Here is a 19,635-nt window from a genome sequence, read left to right as displayed (position 1 = left end):
CATATCCAGCAATTGTTCTGGAAGCCAGAGAAGATCAGAAGGCTTTGGGGACAAGTCATCTCCTTTGAAAAAGCACAGGGTCTTGTATGCTTTTTTTTGATCATGTTGCACTTTCTCAGTTCTCCTTCACAAAGTCTTCAAATAAAAGATAACAGAGTTGGGGGGGAGTTGGAGAGTAGAGGAGGGAAGGGATAGTGGGAGAAAAAGGAGGAGGTAACAATGCCTGACGAGAAATGTACTCATTACCTTACTGATGTAACTGTAACCCCTCTGCTCAGCATCTTTACAAGAAAATAACATTTAAAAAAAGAAGATAACAGAGCTATCATGTTCATTCACAACCTTTCAATTAAGTAATTTCAGTTACATTCACTTGTCACAGCCTGTTCTGTCCTATCTTTATGAGATTGCCAACCCCAGTCACTTACCACTGTGAAAACACATTATTTTACTCAACTACATTTTCTAAGAGAATGAATCTGTTGCTATCAAATGATCAATGTCATGTTAAAGGAGTTCCTTGAGAGCATAAATTCAAATAGTTCATCTTAATGGCCCAACAAGCTGGTGGACTGTTTATACTAAATCTAAGGTTGTATCAGATGTTACCCATTCAACCTTTGCCATAAATTCTGACTCACTAGCTTCTAATGATAGAAGGGAATTGATGATAGACAGGATTAACCTTGTCAAGAAAGAAAAACAGTGTCATAGGAAGTCTTTATATCTTCTAGAGATATACCTGAGAATTGATTCAGATCGTGGTCAGAAGGAAAAAGTTTCTGTACCAAAAATGAAAAAAGAATTATGTGTAGCATATGTTGAATAAATAGCAAGATGTAAATTGTACTTGAGAAACTGTGTTTCATGTTGCTTCTGATTTTTTTCTCCTGATAGAGTCTGAATTGTTAAATTAAAACTCAGGTAATTTTATCAAATGAAAAGTATATATTGTACATTGTGGTGGGTTGTTGATTTTTAATTTTTTGGTTACTAACATATTCATTTCACTTTTTTACAGATACGGCAGATGGTGTATCTCAGGAGCTCTTCTCTGCTGGCTTGGTTGATGGTCACGATGTAGTTATAGGTAAATTGTTTTTTGTATACAGTGTCATTTTATTGATATATCATATGGAAATGTATTTAGAACAAAAATATTCATTAAGAAATAAACAGTTCACTCTGAATTTTTGAAAAATTTTCATTAATTATAATCTTATGTGAAAGGGTATGTAATAATCATATTTTATTGTCTTTCTTCATAAGCTCTTAATGTGATTCTCTATCTCTTTCTCATACACTGAACATAAATATATCTAATGAGATGCCTTACTCATTGGATATACCACAAATAATGTAGAAGATCCCAAAAGCCTATAATCTATCAAACATCAGGTGGTGTAAATTCTGTGCACCAAAGTATGGGAACCTCCAGACCACTTTTTCAGAGTTTCTTTGATCTTCCTATTCAACTTTGATGTTAACTGCCCCAGCTGTTAGCAGCAGTCATCACAAAGTCTTGAGGTTAGGGGAGGAGCTTAAAGATCAGTCAGGCTAGACATTTTGTTCTATAGTTTAGAAAATGAATTCCTAAAGAGATTCAGTGCTTTGGGTTGTGGAAGAATCACTTTACTCTGAAGCATGGGCCTTTCTATCACATTTAGAATCAAAAGAAAGCTGCATGGAGCCAGGAAAGCCTGCTAAGCTTGGGCATGCCTACAAGACTAAGCAAGCATGCAGATGTGCCAAGGTAAATGAGGTAGAAAATCCGTAAAGTGTAGACAGGTATCATATGGTTTTGCCTAAACAATGTTAGGGTATATATCTGTTATATTGTAACATACTTATAGTTATGTAGTTATATAGTTATAACAGTATAAATAGCTTGTGTGGGCATCACACCAAAGACTTTATAGACAGTGTTTTATGTTTCATTTGATAATTACATCAGTTATCTCAGATAGAGAGGATTGGTTACTTATTACCACTATTTTGTTGGCAAAAAAAAAAAATCCCTAAGGTTAAAAGACGTGGAGGTTAAGTCAAATGTGGAGATCCTTAAATTTGTATCCCCTGAACTTCAAGTCCTTGTCCCTCATTCTAATATCCTATATAGGTTATCTGCTGTCTCCCACCATATTAAAATATGGTTTAACTACAATATGTAGCCAGAAAGTGTCTGTTTCTCTATAGTGCAGAAAAACATGGATGGATCCAGGAAATTTTTAATGATAGCAATTCTTGTGTGTCCCAGGAATAAAACAGTTTAAAGCTGATGTCATTTTAATTGTCCATTAGTTGACAGATTAAATGTTTGATCCTCTCCCCCCTAACCAAGAAAGTTCTGCTTCCCTTGTTTTCTACTTCTTTCTTCACTGTATATGTGTCACCAATGTATGGCTATATTTTCATTTTTCCCATTTTAAAAAAAGAAAGGCCTTCCCTTAACACTACATCTTGATGCAGCTATTTTCCTCTATCCTTTTTTAGCTAAAATTCTCAAAAGATTTGCCCTTGCTTTTAATTCCTTTCTTTTTTTACTTTGTCTCTGGAGCCCACTTCAGATAGATTTTTGACCTCTCCAGTCCACTCAAGCTGTTTAATTTTTCCTTCAAAACTTTGTCCGGTTAAGATTAATCTGGCAGATGAGATGGCAGATGCAGAGTTGGCTAGGGCAGAATGAAGAGTGAGCAAGCTGGGAAGTAGCAGACCTATGCTGTGAGCATGACTGCCAGCTCCTATATCTGAGTTTTTTCTCAGTCCTCATCTTTCCTGACCCTTAGCAGCACTGGAAATAGTGGACAGGGCCTTCTCCCAGTTTTTAGAATTCCATCCTTTCTTGATCTTCTCACCATACTGGTATTTTCTTCTCAGTCATTTTTTTAGCACTGTTCATTTTGCTGACCTGTAAATCTTAATGTGCCCAAGCACTCTTTCCCTGGGCTATTTCTCTTTCCAATAGGCACCAATAGGATGGTCAGCTCATCCAGTTTCATGTATTAAATGCCTTCTATTCGCTAACTCATACGTTTATATCTCTGACTCAGACTTCTCCTTTACATTGTAAAAGCATATCCAGCTCCCATTTTAGCATTTTTACTGCAAGGGCAATAGATCATCCAAATTTTAACTCACATCTTCAAAATCCAGCTCTTGGTGTTTCCTTCCAGCCTGCTCCTACAAGTAGTCTTATACTCTTGGGTGAGTCAGCTCCAATTTTCCAGGTGCTTAGGCCAATATCTCAGAGGTGTCCCAGATTCTTTCTCTGTCCTCTTCATCCTGTTCTCCATCTCCACAGTGAGAGAGAACCTGGTAGTAAGTCAGAAACAGAAGGCCATGTGATTCCATATGAGAAATATCTAGAGCTGGAGACAGCATAGAGATTCTAACTTTTCTCTTTTTAAGATGTGGGTCTTCTGTGGCTCAGGCTGCCTTCAAGCTTTCTGTATATTCTAGACTACACTCAGACTCATAAACCTCCTGCCTCTGCCTTTCCAATGCACCTCCACACCTGGCTGACCATCAGGTTCTTGGTGGCCAGAATTCTTATCTACTTCCTAAAGTGCTACGTGTGCAGTGCCCCCAACATAGTCATTTCTCATAGTGGGCCCTCAGTAAACACTTGTCAGCGATAAACAAATTCCATTTTGCAATACACAGATAGCTCAGAATGCTTTCTTCAGAAATAAAGTGTACTTTTGAATATAGGATACCATAAAATTCAAGTAGCATTTCCAAAAATCAAATAAACTCACTTGAGGAAGGCTATGTAAAAGAAAAATCCCATTCTTATAGAGGTTTGAATGATTTCTTACATGTGTATTTCTTCTACTTCTATAATATAAAATTGCTAACATTTAAATAGATTAAAAATCTTGTATTTTTCCCATCAGCATTTTCTTTTGACTTGATATAAATGCTTATAGCAGCATGAAAAAGCTAAAAAAAGCAATAGCATCTATTTTGCAGCAGTGAATGTTATGGCTTTTACCATAACATAAAAAACATCGGTTACAAAAAATTCTTCATTACCTGGCTTCAGGGCAATCTACAAACCTTTACAAAGCACAGTTTGCATTGAGGACGGGCTTGTGTAGTGACATGCAATGACTTCTTTTGTGAAGGAGCTGGAGAGAAATGGAATGCAGTGTTTGTAGTATAAAATCATAAGCCCTGTTCAGTTGTGCTTAAATTCAGCACTACCATGGGCAAGAAGCCGGAAATGGTTTTAGGCATTGTATAAATAGACATTCAGAAGATTGTCAGTACCTTCTGGGTGGGTGTTGGTTTAAAAAAAATGTTTGTGGGTTGAAAAAGTCGATGATACGCATGTATACTATTTGCTTATCTTGCCTAGCTGGGTTGGCTAAAAAATGTAAATAGACCAGATCTGAGCCTCTTTTCCATATATTTCAAAGAGGATTCCCAAGGAAGACTGATAGTGTGAAGCTGCAGAGAAATGCCTTCCCCTCCCAGTTAAAAAGAAGCCCATTAAAAAGAAGGTTTTTCTGCAAGGCAGCACAGGCGGGAAAATAGAACAACAAAAAATTCAAATGTGAAAGAAAACATTGATTCTAAATACTGTTCAGGACTTGAGATACATGGTGTTTTTCTTTCTTTTTAATGAGATTTAGGACTTCAGCATCAGGAGGATGATTATGAGGGGGTAGGTTAAAGTGAAGCAGTTGTATTACTTGCAGTCTGCCAGGCCCAGTGGTAGACTGTGTGAATGTGTAGAAGAAGAAGCTGTTTGGCAGATGTCTTCCAGAGGAGTGAAGACTGAAGGCTCTTGCTAGTTTTTTATGTCACCGTTTCCTGACTTTACTGTAACAATGTATGTCTATTTCACTGAAGAGCCAGATGTTAGAATTTCTGTCTCCTAAGAGGGAAGCCGTATTTTTGCATTCATTTCACAAAGTTTTCCTCCTATAGATTCTGAGCCTTGCTGACTAGCTGTCACTAAAGCAAAGTTTCTTTGGATAGCATATGTTCCCATAAGCTCTCTGTGGGACCTTATGAACATATTGTTTATGTGCATGGAATGCTCTTTGTCTGCTCCTGAAGAATTGTGTTCAAAACCTATTTGCCTTGCAAGATATGACACCTCCATGTGGCCTGCCCTGCTGCCTGTCACTTCCTTACCACAATATGGAGGACAGCTTATTCTTGTCTAGAATCCCTGAGAAATAGACTTTTACCATTTTGTGGCATGCAGTTTTCATCCTGCTGTACTACCTAGTGCTATCTTTTAGGACCTGTCTTCCCTGTTATGATTATCCTTGCCACACATAGGTGCTGAATAAATAGGATAACAAGATCCATTTGATGAACATGTGAATTAATACATTTGGACAATTCAAAAATACCTAAAAATGAAAGTCATCATTTTCTCATTTTTTCTTTTCTCTGTGGCCCCTGTCCTTCCTTTCTCCCTCTCTTCTCTCTCCCTCTCTACTTCCCTTACTTTCCTCCCTCTTCTTCATTCTTCTCTCCGTACTCTCTCCCTCTCCCTCCATCCTTCTTTCTTCTTCCCATTGCTTTTTTCTCTCAGGAATTAACTTAGCACATGACTTTTGAGTTTCACTTTGGGGCAAGGAAATATAGTTGACTTGGGGAAGGGGGGGTGGTCTTTTATCTGTTAGTGCTTCAAAGGTGGACTGTGAGGTCTTCACATCAGTATCTTACCAGGGAAACTTACTAAAAATGTATATTTGGGAGGGAACAGGTAGGGAAGAGCAAGTTCCAGCATTAGAAGTCTTGGGCTGAGGATTTAGAAGCTAGTACTTTAAACAAACATCTCAGGTACATCCTAGAAAAAGTAGAATTTCATGGGCATATCTTTAGTGTCTACTTGAAGCACTTCAAGAACTGTTTTGAGATCCTTTTATCTCATGTGCCTTCCCAATATCACTTACCTCTTTAGTTTTTTTCTACCTCGTTTGATTCTCTTCCCTTTAAGAGTCTGCTTTGAAACCATGCCTGCTAATGTTTTAAATTATGTGTTTGTGTAGATGGTGCATATGTGAAAGACCCCTCATTGGTTTATTTTTACCATAATGAGTAGTTACAACTTTATTAAAACTAATATTATTGCTCCAGGTGGCTTCAGCTTATATCTTTCAATATATTGGCCAAGGAGGGCTTCCAAGTGGGAAAGCAACAGACAGAGTTTTTGCTCATTGGTGAGCATGTGGTTAGATGTTTACAGTGCTGCTCCCCAGCTCTCATCAGAACCATTTAAGTCTGTTAGGAGTGAGCAGTAGTGCACTCAACACAACCGAAGTCTTAGGAAAGAGAGACGGTAGTCTCTCCTATATTTAGTCCTTCATTGTGCTGTGTTGTTTACTGAGGCTGAAATTCAGTGAACAAATGATTTCATTAATGAAATTGTGTCTTTATTACAGTAGATAATTTTTAAAGAAAGAAAACTCCTAAACTTTTTCTGGGCTTACAAAAGCTTGAGGTTAGCTATATTTATTGACTTCAATGGAAAGTTTTATGTTAAATTTAATTCTGTAAGGGAAATAAGGATTAAACATGCTTTGGAAATACTATGCTGGTTACTCTCTCTCTCCCTCTCCACCCCTGCCATGTGTATGTGTTTGTATGTATTTACTAAAAATAAATGTGAAACAATGAAAAAGTACCATTGCCAATGTATTGTAGCTCCTCACTACTGGCTTTGCAAGTGTCTTTTGCCCCACTGTTGAAAGCCTTTATTGAGGTAGTTACTCCCCATACAAAATATAGTATCAATGTTAAAAAATGGTGCACAACAAATATTTATAAATATTAATAAGTAATGGACTAGACTGTCTAATATGAAAGTCCTTCTAGTGTTGAACACTGATTTCAGTACTGAATTCAATTCAGATGAATGGTGGCCATTTTTAGGGGAATTAAAATATATAGCAATTGAATGCTAGAATAGATTAGTATTACAGATTAAAAACCCTAAGAACTGTTAGCTGCTCTTTGGAATGCTGGAAACCAGATTCCCCTTCCTTCTCTCTCCCTCTCTCTTTTCCCTCCTCTTTCCACACCCTTCATCCTACCACCTCCAGCATTCAATATTACTTTGGTCACAAACCTATATATTAATATACGTTTTTGAGTTTATCTCATTTTAAAAGACCGATAGACTGAAGAAAAATAGAATTCTTGATTTATGAACTATCTTTTATATAATTTGATGGCCATACTCCCCAGGCCAGAACTACAGGAAGTATTCTAGCAAACTAAAGTCAGAAACTGAGCTGTGGCCCACCCCTGAGTAGTCGACCAGCCTACCTGACAACTGTGTTTACCCTCTCACAGATTCTCATTTGGATTAATCTAAGACACTTGAATTACTTTCAATTGTCCTATTTTAACTAAAATGCTAACCTGCCTTTTAACTCTTGAATCCCCTGTACCTGTAGATTATGATCAATCCAAGTCAAATCTTTGAAGTTTTGAATCAAAATAAGCCAGTCCTTTCTTATTTGGCAAGGATGTCTTTCTGTAGAAGCAAAGTAGGTGTAGCAGAAAGAACCTACTGTAATCTTTGTGGCAATATTCCTTTCTGTCTTTACCAAGGATGTGGGGTTTAAATTCAATGGCTTGTTTACAGTCCATTCCCTTAGTTGACTGATCCATCCTTGGCTGTCATCATTGTGTATGTATGTATGTGTGCGTGTCTACCCATTTCAGACATCTCTGGGGCTGCAAAAAATAAGGACAATATTGTAGAAATAAGTAGATGCCTGCTGTGCTTATTAGTGGCCTTGCAGGCATGTTTCTTCATCCCCAAATGTATTCTCATTGCTGATTTTTTTACTTTATCAGTACGCTCCTTAATAACTTCTTATACAGTAGAAAAATAAGTTCTTATTTACTCAATCAAAAAACAATTAAAAGCCAAGAAAGAAATTAGATCCACATTTTTGTTTCATGTAACCTTATTGCTATTTTTATTTCTTTTTGTCTTGTTTGTTCATTTTTCTGTCTTTGGGAGGTAAGAGAGACTTAGAAAGGGTGGGGCAAAAGATGAACAAATGTAGCAGTGATACTTACTAGACACTGTTGAAAATGAACTATACAACTTGTGTTTGGGGATGGGAAGAAAAAACTAGATGAGAGGAAAGGAAGGGTTGACAGTGTCCAAAAAGAAATGCATTCATTACCTGACTTCTACAACTGTAACCCTTCTGTGCATCACCTTTAGAATAATAATTTTTTAAGTAAAGAAAAAAAAAGAATGCTATTACCCTTGATTTGTTTTAAGATAAGAAGAGACTTTCCTGGTCAACTGGTAGACTGAGAACTTGTCCACGTCATTAGATAGATAATCTGTCCATTGCAGGGTAAACATTTGTGTCCAGTTTTGGCCTTGAACTGTTTTAAACAACACACACACTATGCTTTGTTACTCATGGTGGCTCTTCCATAAATACAGATTTTTCCCATGAGATCCTATATCTGATGAGTCACAGACCATGGAACAGGAATCTATAGTTAGGAAGCACTTAACAGTCATGAGTACAAACTCTATCTTTCTAACCAAAGTTCACTGTGGAAGAAAGTAAAGGCGCTTTTTTTAGGAAGCAGTTTTCCCCCCACTTAATTTCCTAATTCCTGTATGTCTTAAGCTCTACCCTTAGGGAAAGTTTTCAGCAGTGGATTGTTTGTTGTTGGAAAGGAGGACATGAAATACAGTATCTCTTTAATAATAGACTCCCTGGAGGGCTTATTTGCAACAGACTCAGCCTTCTTCCTGGTTTGTGGTTTTTGGCTGGATCTCCAGAAACTGAATAGACTCCTCAGTCTCATTCCTTCACTGAATGGGTGGGTCCCAGGTCAAAATTTTGCTCCTGTCCCTTTTTATATTTCTGTTATACACAGGGTCAGGAGAGGAAGGCATACAAGGCTTAGGCACTAGCCTGATTTTCTGTCCCTATGTGCTTAACTATTAATTCTTCACATATCATCACTATTCTGCTTCTGAATCACGTCTTTATCAGTGGTGGTGATTGATAAGGTAACAAGGCCATTTGATGAGAAGTTAACACATCTAATAGCTGTAGAATATAGGTTAGAGAACATGATTGGGACAGCATTACTCTTGGGAAGTACAAAGATGCCACAGATTATTCTGACTAATGTGCTCTGTAGCCCCTGGCACTGAGGTTTGCTGAAGCTCTCAGGATTTCTTTTAAAAAGAAGAATAGGTCCTTTTTTTGTTCTTAGTGTTCATGAAAGTGTTTATTAAGTTAATAATGTGTATGACAAATTCAATTTTTATGTTTTTCAGGATGATATTGTTTACTCTATATTAGAGCCCTGTGGTGTTTAAGTTTCATGTCAGAAATATAGAATTCTGCACTTGAGATAATTCTGAACAATGGCTTTTTATGTTTAATTAGCAATAATTTAATCTTCTAGGCAAATCTATGAAATATCTATTTAGTTCAAAAATCTACCACCTAACAGTGCTTAGATACTGTAAACAGATGTACTTATGCTTATTACTGGGGGTCTGCCAGCATCCTTAATTTATGTTTTCAGTGCTGTGAGTGTGTGGTGCTCTCACTGGTTTCCCACTTACTCCTTTCTCAGGGAGCAATCTCATCAGTGTCACCAGTATGAGAAGTCCATTGCCTTCATGGGGTCTGCTGCTTCCAGTAGATCCTAGGGCATTTCCTGAGTTTGGCTATAGCAGTACTTTCTGCTTTCTTCTTTGCAGAGGTGGAGATAAGAGCCTGTTATCATACTTTGTATTCCAGCCCCTGAAGCTGCTGTCCTTCCACATTTGGTAAATAAAGCATTTAACTTACTGCTAGTACTTGTGGTGATCAAAACAGACAGCGGCCTTTCCCTAGTGAAATCTGCAGTGTAGAATGAGAGGCAGACATTAGATAAGCCAATACAAAGATGTCAGTGAAATTATAAATTGTGAGAAGTGCTGCTCTGGAGGAAAAAAAAAAAACAATATGCTATAAAGAAAGACAGGGTCTTCACTTGGATGCTGGGGCAAAAGAGCTCCTGAGAGAGTGAAGCTGAGACATATGAGGTTAAGACATCTGAGGTTCAGGCTGCCCATGCTGGACTGTGTGGATGCAATGGACTTTGTAGGAGAAACTAGAGTGGTCAGGCCCAGCAAATGAGCAGAAATAAGGATAAGATCTAACAGTAGAGAGAAGGAAGAAGAGGTCAGATCATGAAGGGATCTTGTAAATAGCTACCAACTATAATTACTTACAATTGCTCTACTTTTCATTGAGAAACTGGGTAATGTGAATCTTGTGTTGCATCAAATTGGAGAAGTGATTCTTTCTTTTAGACTTATTTCATTCTGCAGATGGTCTCAATATATTGCTTTTTCCAGATTATATCCCTGTGGTGTTTACATTTTATTGTTATTTGTCTGGGGTGAGAAATAACCACAGTGGGACTGGAACACAGCCCTGGAGGCCAGGAGAAATAAAAGCTGAATGATGTTTTCTGATTCCTAGGTTGGTTTATGTTTCAGAGCATTGACAATAGCCCTTAATTTAATGTTTAAGAACTTCAGAGATGTTCAGTACTTATTAATCCAATTATTCTAGCAAAAGGAAATTAGAATTCCTAGAAAAGGCAAAACAATCATTAATTACAGGCATTTTCTTTAGATTAATTAATATCCAAAGGGCTTTCCTATATATTCCCTTAGAGGATGAAGTGTATTTTCCATTTCATCATATTTCTTTATTCTCATATAAATTATGGTGTGGACTAGGCTAGTACTGTACATACAGTAGAACTATTATCATTATAATTGTCTACAGAATACATAAAATATTCATCTTCATTGAGTTAATGCAAACCTGCCATTTTAAGTCCATTAATTGCTGTTGAATTTAGTGAGTTTTCTTTCAGGGACTAACAGTCTAATAACTTAAATGAATGTCAGTATTCAAGGGGCTTTGTGTTAAGAATGTAGGCTCAGTAAAAGAAGTTTTATTTAGGTATACTTTGTCCTAGTGAACAAGATATAGAGCTTGCCCATTGTTTTATCATAGGGGTGGTTTCTGGAGAATTTATTAGTTGGTTATGCTGTCTAAGAGCCCTGGAGAGTTTGTAAGTTGGTGTCTGAGAGCCCTGGTCATTCATTTCCTTGAACAGTCATTTTAATTAGCTTTCTCTCTTAATATTTTCTTTCAAGGGTAAGGGAAATAGACATAATATGCACTCTCACAAAGAGAAATGAAGTTGGGTGCCAGTGGCTATTTAGGAGGCTAAGATCTGAGGATCTCAGTTTGAAGCAAGGCTGGAGAAGGAAAGTCTGTGAGATTCTTAACTCCAGTTAACCACGAAAACAGAAGTGGAGCTGTGGCTCAAATGGTAAAGTGCTAGTCTTGAGCAAAAAGAGTGCAGGGGTAGCACCGGGTTGAGCACCAATACCAGCACCCAAATAAAGAAGAAATTACTAGGGTGCTTGCAGACTTCTAAGGATGCATGTTTTCTCTTAAATGTGGATGCTAGACTTTGTTCATAAACATAACTGAAATGAGGTAGATTCAAGAGAAATCACAAATAGTGTAATTCCTTAGAAAGGCATAATCAAAGTTTTGCAAAATAAGATACCAGGGAGCAGGCACTCCAAGGGGTGAGGTCAAGAGGAAAAAGTTAGAAGAATGAAGAGAATGGGGACTTAGGTGGTCCTTTTTGAGGAACATAGGTTTCTCTTGAAAGCCTCAACTGGCCTCTCTTCCTCTGTCATTGGTCCCTGCTGGTTTTACTGGTCTATGATGGGTTCTAGCCCATTCCTGCACATGCCCTGAGATGAAATTGACATCCCATGACCCAATCTTGGGCATCAACCACAGCGTCCATTGCAGGTTCCTTAATCTTCTCATTCTCTGGGAGAATGCAGTCAAGAATCCAATGTATATACTGCTAAAGAGCGAGTGAAAAGGTGGGTAAGGAGGGATGGGTGAGAATGTTGAAAAGGGTGACATTGATCAAGATTCATTGTATTCATAAGCTGCTTTGTTAAATGGCAACTCCTTTGTACAACTACTTAAAGGTAACAATTAATAGAAGAACTACTTAAAGGTAACAATTAATAGAAGAAAAAGAATTTTTGATAAAAATAAATACTGTTGTTTTATTCTGATCTAATTAACAACAAAACAAAACTTCATTTAAAAATTTTTAAATGGTCAGGTGCCAGTGGCTCACGCCTGTAATCCTAACTTCTCAGGAGGCTGAGATCTGAGGATCACAGTTAAAGCAAGCCTGGGAAAGGAGAGTCCATGGGACTCTTATCTCCAGTTAACCACCAGAAAACTGGAAGTAATGCTGTGGCTCAAGTGGTAGAGTGCTAGCCTTGAGCTAAAGAGCTGAGGCCCAGGCCCAGAGTTCAATCCCCATGACCAACAAATATTAATTAATTAATTACATGTTTTTGAGATAAAATATTTCAAATATAGAGATATATGCAAAACTGGAATGTATAGTCACTCATCAAGGAGACTTAATTGCTTCGTTATCCTTCTCTACCTTACTCCCAATCTTTTTAAAACCCTTTCCCATTACTGTTTATCTGATTCCTCCCAGTGCTGCATGTGTGCCATTCATTTTAGTGACCTGAACACTTGAATTTTTTTTGAGTCCCTTCAAACCTATAGATTACTAGAGAATTCTCTCCAAGGAGTTTCAAAAATCAGTACTCTTTCTGGCATATTTTTTTTTTGCCAGTCCTGAGGCTTGAACTCAGGGCCTGGGCATTGTCCCTGAGCTTCTTTTACTCAAGGCTAATGCTCTACCACTTGAGCCATGGCACCACTTCTGGCTTTTTCTGACTATATGGTACTAAGGAATCAAACCTAGGGCTTCATGCATACTAGGCAAGCATTTACTAATTTTAATAATAATAATAATTTTTAAGTTTATTAAAGTTCCATATAATGAACCTTGAAAGCATTGTGCTAAATGAAGGAAGCCCAGTACAAAATGTCAGTTATTATGTGATTTAATTTATATGAAATATCCACAATAGGTAAATCCATGGGGATAGATTTGTGGTTGCTGCCAGCTCAGGAAAGAAGGAATGGAAGGAGACTGTTTAATATATGCAAAATTTCTTTGGGGGGAAGGAATGTCCAGGAAGTGGGGATAGGTGGCACAGCAGTTTGAATGTATCAGATGCCCCTGAGTTGCCCACTTTTAAAAGATCTAATTTATATAAATCATCTCAATAAAAATAAGTGTCATGATATCACATTGAAATACTTGGGTTCTAAGGTTTTATGTGTGTGTGTGTGTGTGTGTGTTGATCGTAGTGCTTGAACTCAAGGCCTGGGCACTGTCCCTGAAAATTCACGGTTAGCACTCTACAATTTGAGCCACAACTTCACTCCAGCTTTTTGGTAATTTATTGGAGATAAGAGTCTTATGGACTTTTCCTGCCTGGACTGGCTTCAAATTTTGATCCTGGGATCTCAGTCTCCTAAGTAGCTAGGATTATAGGCATGAGCCCCCAGAGCCTAGCTTGGTATGCAAATGTTTAATAGTAATTCCAAGTATTATTTTCTATATACACAGGTTGAGATGGTAATTTTTCTTGAATACAGGAAGATGTTATAGACGATGTAGTAATCTTTACAGATGAATCATATATGGAGAACAAAATAAGTTCATATAATATTTGAGGCTCTAATTTCATTTCATTTATAACAGTGTAAATTTCTGTACATCTAAGTATTGTTTTGGGGACTAGTGTGCCTTTACCACTCACTTCTTATTGGTTAGTACAAGTTTCATTCTAGAATGGTAAATGAAAGTGGTTGGGTCAAATCCACCAAGTTTTTCTTTAGAGACACTAAAAAAAAATCTCTAGAACTGAGTTGTACAAATTGTTTCATTTCTATTTAAGTCTGTTAACATTCATTTCAACCTTGAATGTATTATTCCTAACATAAGGTGGTGTTTTCATCAAAGTGTTGAGAAGATAAAAGAATGGCAGTCTATTCTAATTCTGTGTTTTCATGTGAATACCATCGATGCCTATGGAAACCCATGTTGTGTAAAAGTTGGCCCTTAGAATTTTGAAGAATTTGAATGGTTCGCAAGAATGAAACACATTTTCAAATAGAGTAGTTTCAATCGCTTTAGTAAGTAGTAATAGAAAACCATTCAAATTGTTGTCACAAGGGCTTTAGCTCACAGAACTAGAAATCCCAAGGAAAGGACAATTCACCATTGTTAGTATCATGGCAGTGCCAGTGAGGACATGCTATCTTTACTCCTCAGAGCCCCACTCTTTACAGCTTTGACTTCATCTCATGGTGGTCCCTTCCTCAGCCTAGAAGGCTGCCAGTAGGAAACAGTACTGCTGCTTCAAGATTTGCACCTGGCTTATGTGGTCCTTTGTAAGGAGCATGAGTTTCTCTTAGAATCCCTAACTGGCCTCTCTTCCTCTCCTACTGGGCCATGCTGGTTTTACTGGTCCATGATGGGGTTATTGCCCATCCCTGCACATGCCCTGAGAAAAGATTGACATCTCTATGACCCAGTCAGGGAGCATCAGCCACAGCATCCACTGCAGAAACCTTAATCTTCTCACTCAGTAGTCTTAGCTCTTTTAAAATGTCTTCCATAAAATACTCATTTTAGATGCAAAGAATTTGCCAGAAAATTTATTACATCACTTTTAGGTTATGCCACAGTAGCATAGTCACTGTTGAGATGTATTATTTGCAGCCCATTTTCAAAAGCAAAGAATATTAAAGAGGAATGGAAACCAATGTGTGCCTGATGTTCATTTTTCACTGGTGAGTGTCTCAGACTCGACAGGAGAGCAGAATCTTGTTTGTTTATGCATTTTCCCCTTTGGATTTGGCATGCTATGTGTGTTTGCTTTTTAATAAGCAAACTCTCTTTTATAGTTGGCACTCAGTTGGTGCTTCATTGCTGATTGTGTTGTTTGTTCCATTCTCTTCACTCTATTTGGTATGCAGAAATTCAAACTTAATTATATATTATAGGCTTTTCCCTGACTTTAAGCCATGACTTCTTTTGTTTGAATATGTGAAAAAAAATAAATCCCAAACTGTGAAAAATTGATTTTTAAAATTACTGAAGCCCACATTTCCTATCTCAAGTCTTAATTTAATCACAGTTCTTGAGGAAATGAACCTAGGCAGTCTTAATTGAGTGCCTCTGTGCCTGTGGAATTCTTTTCCTCTGTTGGCACACCAAAATTGAAATTTGTTGAGCTTCAAGTTTTACTGCAAAGCCTCTGAACCACAGTTTATTCAATAATCCATCCCACATCCCTTTTCTCTGCTCTGATTCTGGTTTCTAGCAGTATCTTTAGGTTTTGCTACAGTGCAGAGGTTGGCAATCTATTGGCCAAAGGCCCAGTCTTGCCTTCAAATATATTGTATTTGATCTGGACAAATAGGATTTCAGAAATAGTTGTCAGCATTGAAAAAGAAGAACCATTGACATAAGAATCCAGTGCTCTCTTACCTTAGAAATTCCCAAATATCTGAAAGCAATTAGACATGAAATATTGAATGGCTCAAGTTCTCTATTCTCTCTCCACTGATAGACATTTATCTCCAATCCCCTGAAGACATTGTAATCTCTGACACCCACATAGAATGCATTAATGCTAACTGCTGCCACCAATTATCTTCCTACACACACAACATGTTATTTTTGAAAGGAAAAAACAACAACAACAAAAACAATTAGGACTGTTCTGTGTGATCTGGCTACAGTTTTTCAAGATTCTTATCAATCTGATACCTCACTAGAAATCACCAGCATCCTTAGCCATGATCTAGAGCTAGAAGAATATAATAGGTTACTAATTGCCCAGTGTAGTGAAAGTTTAAGAGTCCTATGTACACAGAATCAAAGGGAGGATTATGTTCTGAGGATGGTCCAGACAAAATTCAGACCCTATCTGAAAAGTAACCTAAGTAAAAGGAATTAGAAGCATGGCTCAAGTGAGAGAGTACTTGTCTAGGACACCAAAGTACTGTCCACTTATAATATTCAACATTTTCAGCATGAAATATGGAATTCCTTTTCACATAAGCCTCACATTATGGGGGGAAAAGGAGTATTGTATATAAAGTTCTGACCTGTTTATCTGTCTCTTGAAAGGGGATCCAAGAGGATGGATCTAAAATGAGAATGCACCCACTGTAAGCATCACTGTTCTGCAGAATCCCTGGATATACTATTAGTGCTAAGCTGCATCATTATGTGCTGTCCACCTAAAATGAAAAATGATAAGATTTGCCTACATATGGCATTTGCATAGTTAATCGGCTACAAGAACTGTTGCTCTTACACAAAGGTGATTCCAGTAATTTTCTTACTTTCCTTGACTATTGCCATTGTATTATACCATTTGACCTAACTTCTATGATCTCTTACACTCTCATCAGAAATATTCATTTTCCAGCTCTTCCTTCTCATTTCACCTTAGGCAGTTCATCTTCTCGGCCTCTAATCAAGCCTCCTTCCAACAGCAGAGAGTTTGTCGAGGCTGGAAATTCCAACATTACAGACCAGGCTTGCCACTGGAAATAATCATCTCTTTTTGTCTTAGTTTACTGGTCCTGATTTAGCTGTGCATCATGACAAGTTCCATCACTTTGAGAGTCTGCCCTTTAGAATCCTTTGTCAGTAGTGACTTAGTTGGCCATTCAAATGTTTTTATAATCACTGAGATTTTTTTCTGACTAGGAAACTTTCAAAATTGTTTAGGTCTGCCAAGCTTACAGAGGCATTTGTTACTTTGCCCAAGTTTATGATCTGGATTTCCCTTAAAATCTAAACTTTTGTTTCACCATGGCATCCCATCCCAGCCCAGGTTTATAATGTTTTGTGGCTGCGTTGGACCTTAGTTGAGCACAGTGGCTAGTAATGCCTAATAGAAAGTAATTTTTAGAAAATATTGGTCATTCATCAGCTTTGTTAAGAGAGTTCACCCATCAGGAGCCTAAGCTCCGTGCATATGGGTATTTTGTTTGTTTTATTGATCAGTGTTTCCTAGAACACTAGAACAATGAAATATTTATTTGATATTCATTGATTGAGTGAATTATTAAGTTGACTTAAAGCATACCATTGTACCTATTATAATTGCTTTTGGATTTCATAGTTCTTAATTAAATTACTGGCATATATTCACAGTGAAATTTGGGGGTTCACATTTGCTCTGTTCTGATTTATAGACTGAGCCAGGATGTGCATTCCAAAAGGTTTCTGTCTTCCAGAATTATGTCTCAGAAACCAGAAGTTAGATGAGAAGTCATTTTTTACTACATTACACAGGCAAGGATGAATTCATCATTTTTATCTCTCCATTTCTCATTAGAAGGCTAATGCCAATATCCTCTGCAGAATAGTGCCAGATTTCACCTTCTGCTAAACTAAGAATTGGATGTGTGTTTGGACAGCACACTGTGGACCCATGGCAGATTAACTCTTTGGAAATGGAAAATATATATGTTTGAGTAACCTCACTCCAGCTAGAAATAAATCCTCTTCTTAAACTTGCCAAAATGTCATAGAGTTGTGAACAGAGACCCTCATCTGTCGCGGGAGAGCCTGAATATTAAGTGCCAGGGCACCGTAGTCTGCTCTGCTTTTCTGTTCTCCCAGCAGCTGCATCTTTAATAAGCTGATTAGCTAAGACATATTGCCGCCATCCCATTCCTTTCTTTATCATTAGCAATACACTAGCCTTACTGAAATTTTCTCTTTTGAGTTTAGTTTCTACTAATCATTTAGTGAATGTTAAAAATGCTTCTGGTTTCTTGTTAAAGTTTCAATGTCTTGTTGCTTTTCATTTACCCTTGAGTTGTATATCACATTGTTTTCTTTTAATACCAATACAAAATTTTAATATACCATCCATAGGCTTAAAAATCAATTTATATTTTAGCCCGCTGCCAGTGGCTAAAGCCCGTAATTTTATCTACTCAAGGAGGCTGAGATGTGAGGGTTATGTTTGAAGCCAGACTAGGGTTATGTTTGAAGCCAGTCTCCTGGAAATTTCAGGAGACTCTAGTCTCCAGTTAGCCAATCATCAAAAAACCAGAAGTAGAGAAATCTGTTGCTTAAGTGACAGAGTACCAGCCTTGAGTAAAAAACTGAAGGGACAGTGCCCTAGCCCCAAATTCAATTCTCAGCATTGGCACACACACACACACACACACACACACACACACACACACATATACACTAAACAATTTTTAAAATAAATATTCATTTTCTGCATTTGTATAGGCAACCTTGATCATTACTTTTCTACTGTTTAGCTTCCTATGTAGCTGTGCTTCTAGTGATTAAGTTTAGAATTTCTACAATAAAAAAAATTCTCTGTCCATAGTGTAATGATGGACATGACCTTTAATTGGATTTAGTGACTGTTCTTTTTCACTTTCAGTGGGTGAGGGGAAATCTCTGTTTCTAGACATGTATTTAGGGATGAAAATTTACAGAGCCAAAGTTTTGAGTTTCTGTTAATTGTTTTGCACTCAAAGTCCAGGACTTCAGCTCAGCCTCAATAATGCATCACCCAACACTCTCTGGCCATCCTCATCAGGGGCTTCTCAGATATTAAATTGACTACCTACTTTCTAGAATTTGATAGTTACTTAACATCCTGGGTTTGTCAGGTTTTTTTTTTTTCTGTTTGTTGTTGTTGCTGCTGCTGTTCTTGCATTCAAAATTCACTGGCCTTCCCCCTCAGCTCTACCCACGCAGAGAGCTCTGTATATAGCAAGAAGTGAAACAGCATGAGATGCATGCTGGGAGGACTACTCAGCCAGGCTCTGTGGGACTGAGTGTTCTGGGTGTCCCGATCATGCCTCAGTGATGATCCCTATCCTGTCCTGTAAGCAAATAGTTACACCACCCCTCTTTACCCCCTTTTTCTATGGGCATTTTTCTGAATATCACCAAGCTATAATCTTTAACATGGTTTTAAACATTTTGGGGATCAGGGATTTTACATCTAAAATTCTAAAATTGATGTTAATATTAGCTAAATCACTTCCATCACTTCTATTCAGTCTTTTTTTTCTCCTGTTTTTATATTGAGTTTCAAAACTGTATTGAAAGTTCTGTATAGAGCATGGTATAGAATTGAATTCAGATGTCTGTGCTTATGGGACTGAGTAGGTACCCTTGTGGAACGATGCTGTTAAACATAAAAGCTATCATTTCCAGGATGCATATTAGTCTGCTATTTTGGAAAAAGCAGGCAAATGTCACACTGAAGGTGCATGAATGTCTTCAAGTGTGAGCTCTGATCACAGAACCTATAATGCACACACACTGGAATATGATAAATTATATAAGACTCTAGACCTTCACACACTGAGGCCAAAGGAAGGATATGCATAGGAGTGGTTGTCGGAGGCTCAATAGCTGTGTGCATATGATCATACAAAATAATCTTCTATGAAATGAACTCAAAGAAAAGGAAACAAGAGACAATTTTTATATGCCATTGTTGCTGTTTTTCTTTTCTTTTTTCTCTTAATTAGAGAAATCCTTGTCTGAGAAGAGGAAAATATACCCTGGAGCAATAAAAGTTTTATTTTATTTTGTGAAAAGCAGAGGAAAACATATAGAAAT

At 37.4% G+C, this 19,635-nt stretch overlaps 1 protein-coding gene across 2 annotated transcripts in view; it reads left to right on the top strand.

The window, feature by feature from the left end:
- The window catches only part of Stk39 (serine threonine kinase 39), a 206,977-nt gene that overhangs the window by 154,582 nt on the left and 32,760 nt on the right, over positions 1 to 19,635 (top strand). For both annotated transcript variants that reach the window (XM_013030494.1, XM_013030500.1), the window contains exon 15: positions 1,022 to 1,090. In XM_013030494.1, coding sequence (XP_012885948.1) covers positions 1,022 to 1,090 — 69 coding nt within the window. The remainder of the gene's footprint in view (positions 1 to 1,021; positions 1,091 to 19,635) is intronic.

Source organism: Dipodomys ordii, unplaced genomic scaffold (genome assembly GCF_000151885.1).
Source record: "Dipodomys ordii isolate 6190 unplaced genomic scaffold, Dord_2.0 Scaffold5, whole genome shotgun sequence".
NCBI classification, from domain to species: domain Eukaryota; kingdom Metazoa; phylum Chordata; class Mammalia; order Rodentia; family Heteromyidae; genus Dipodomys; species Dipodomys ordii.
Note: the sequence above shows the minus strand (reverse complement) of the source record. Positions and strands in the feature narration are given on the sequence as shown.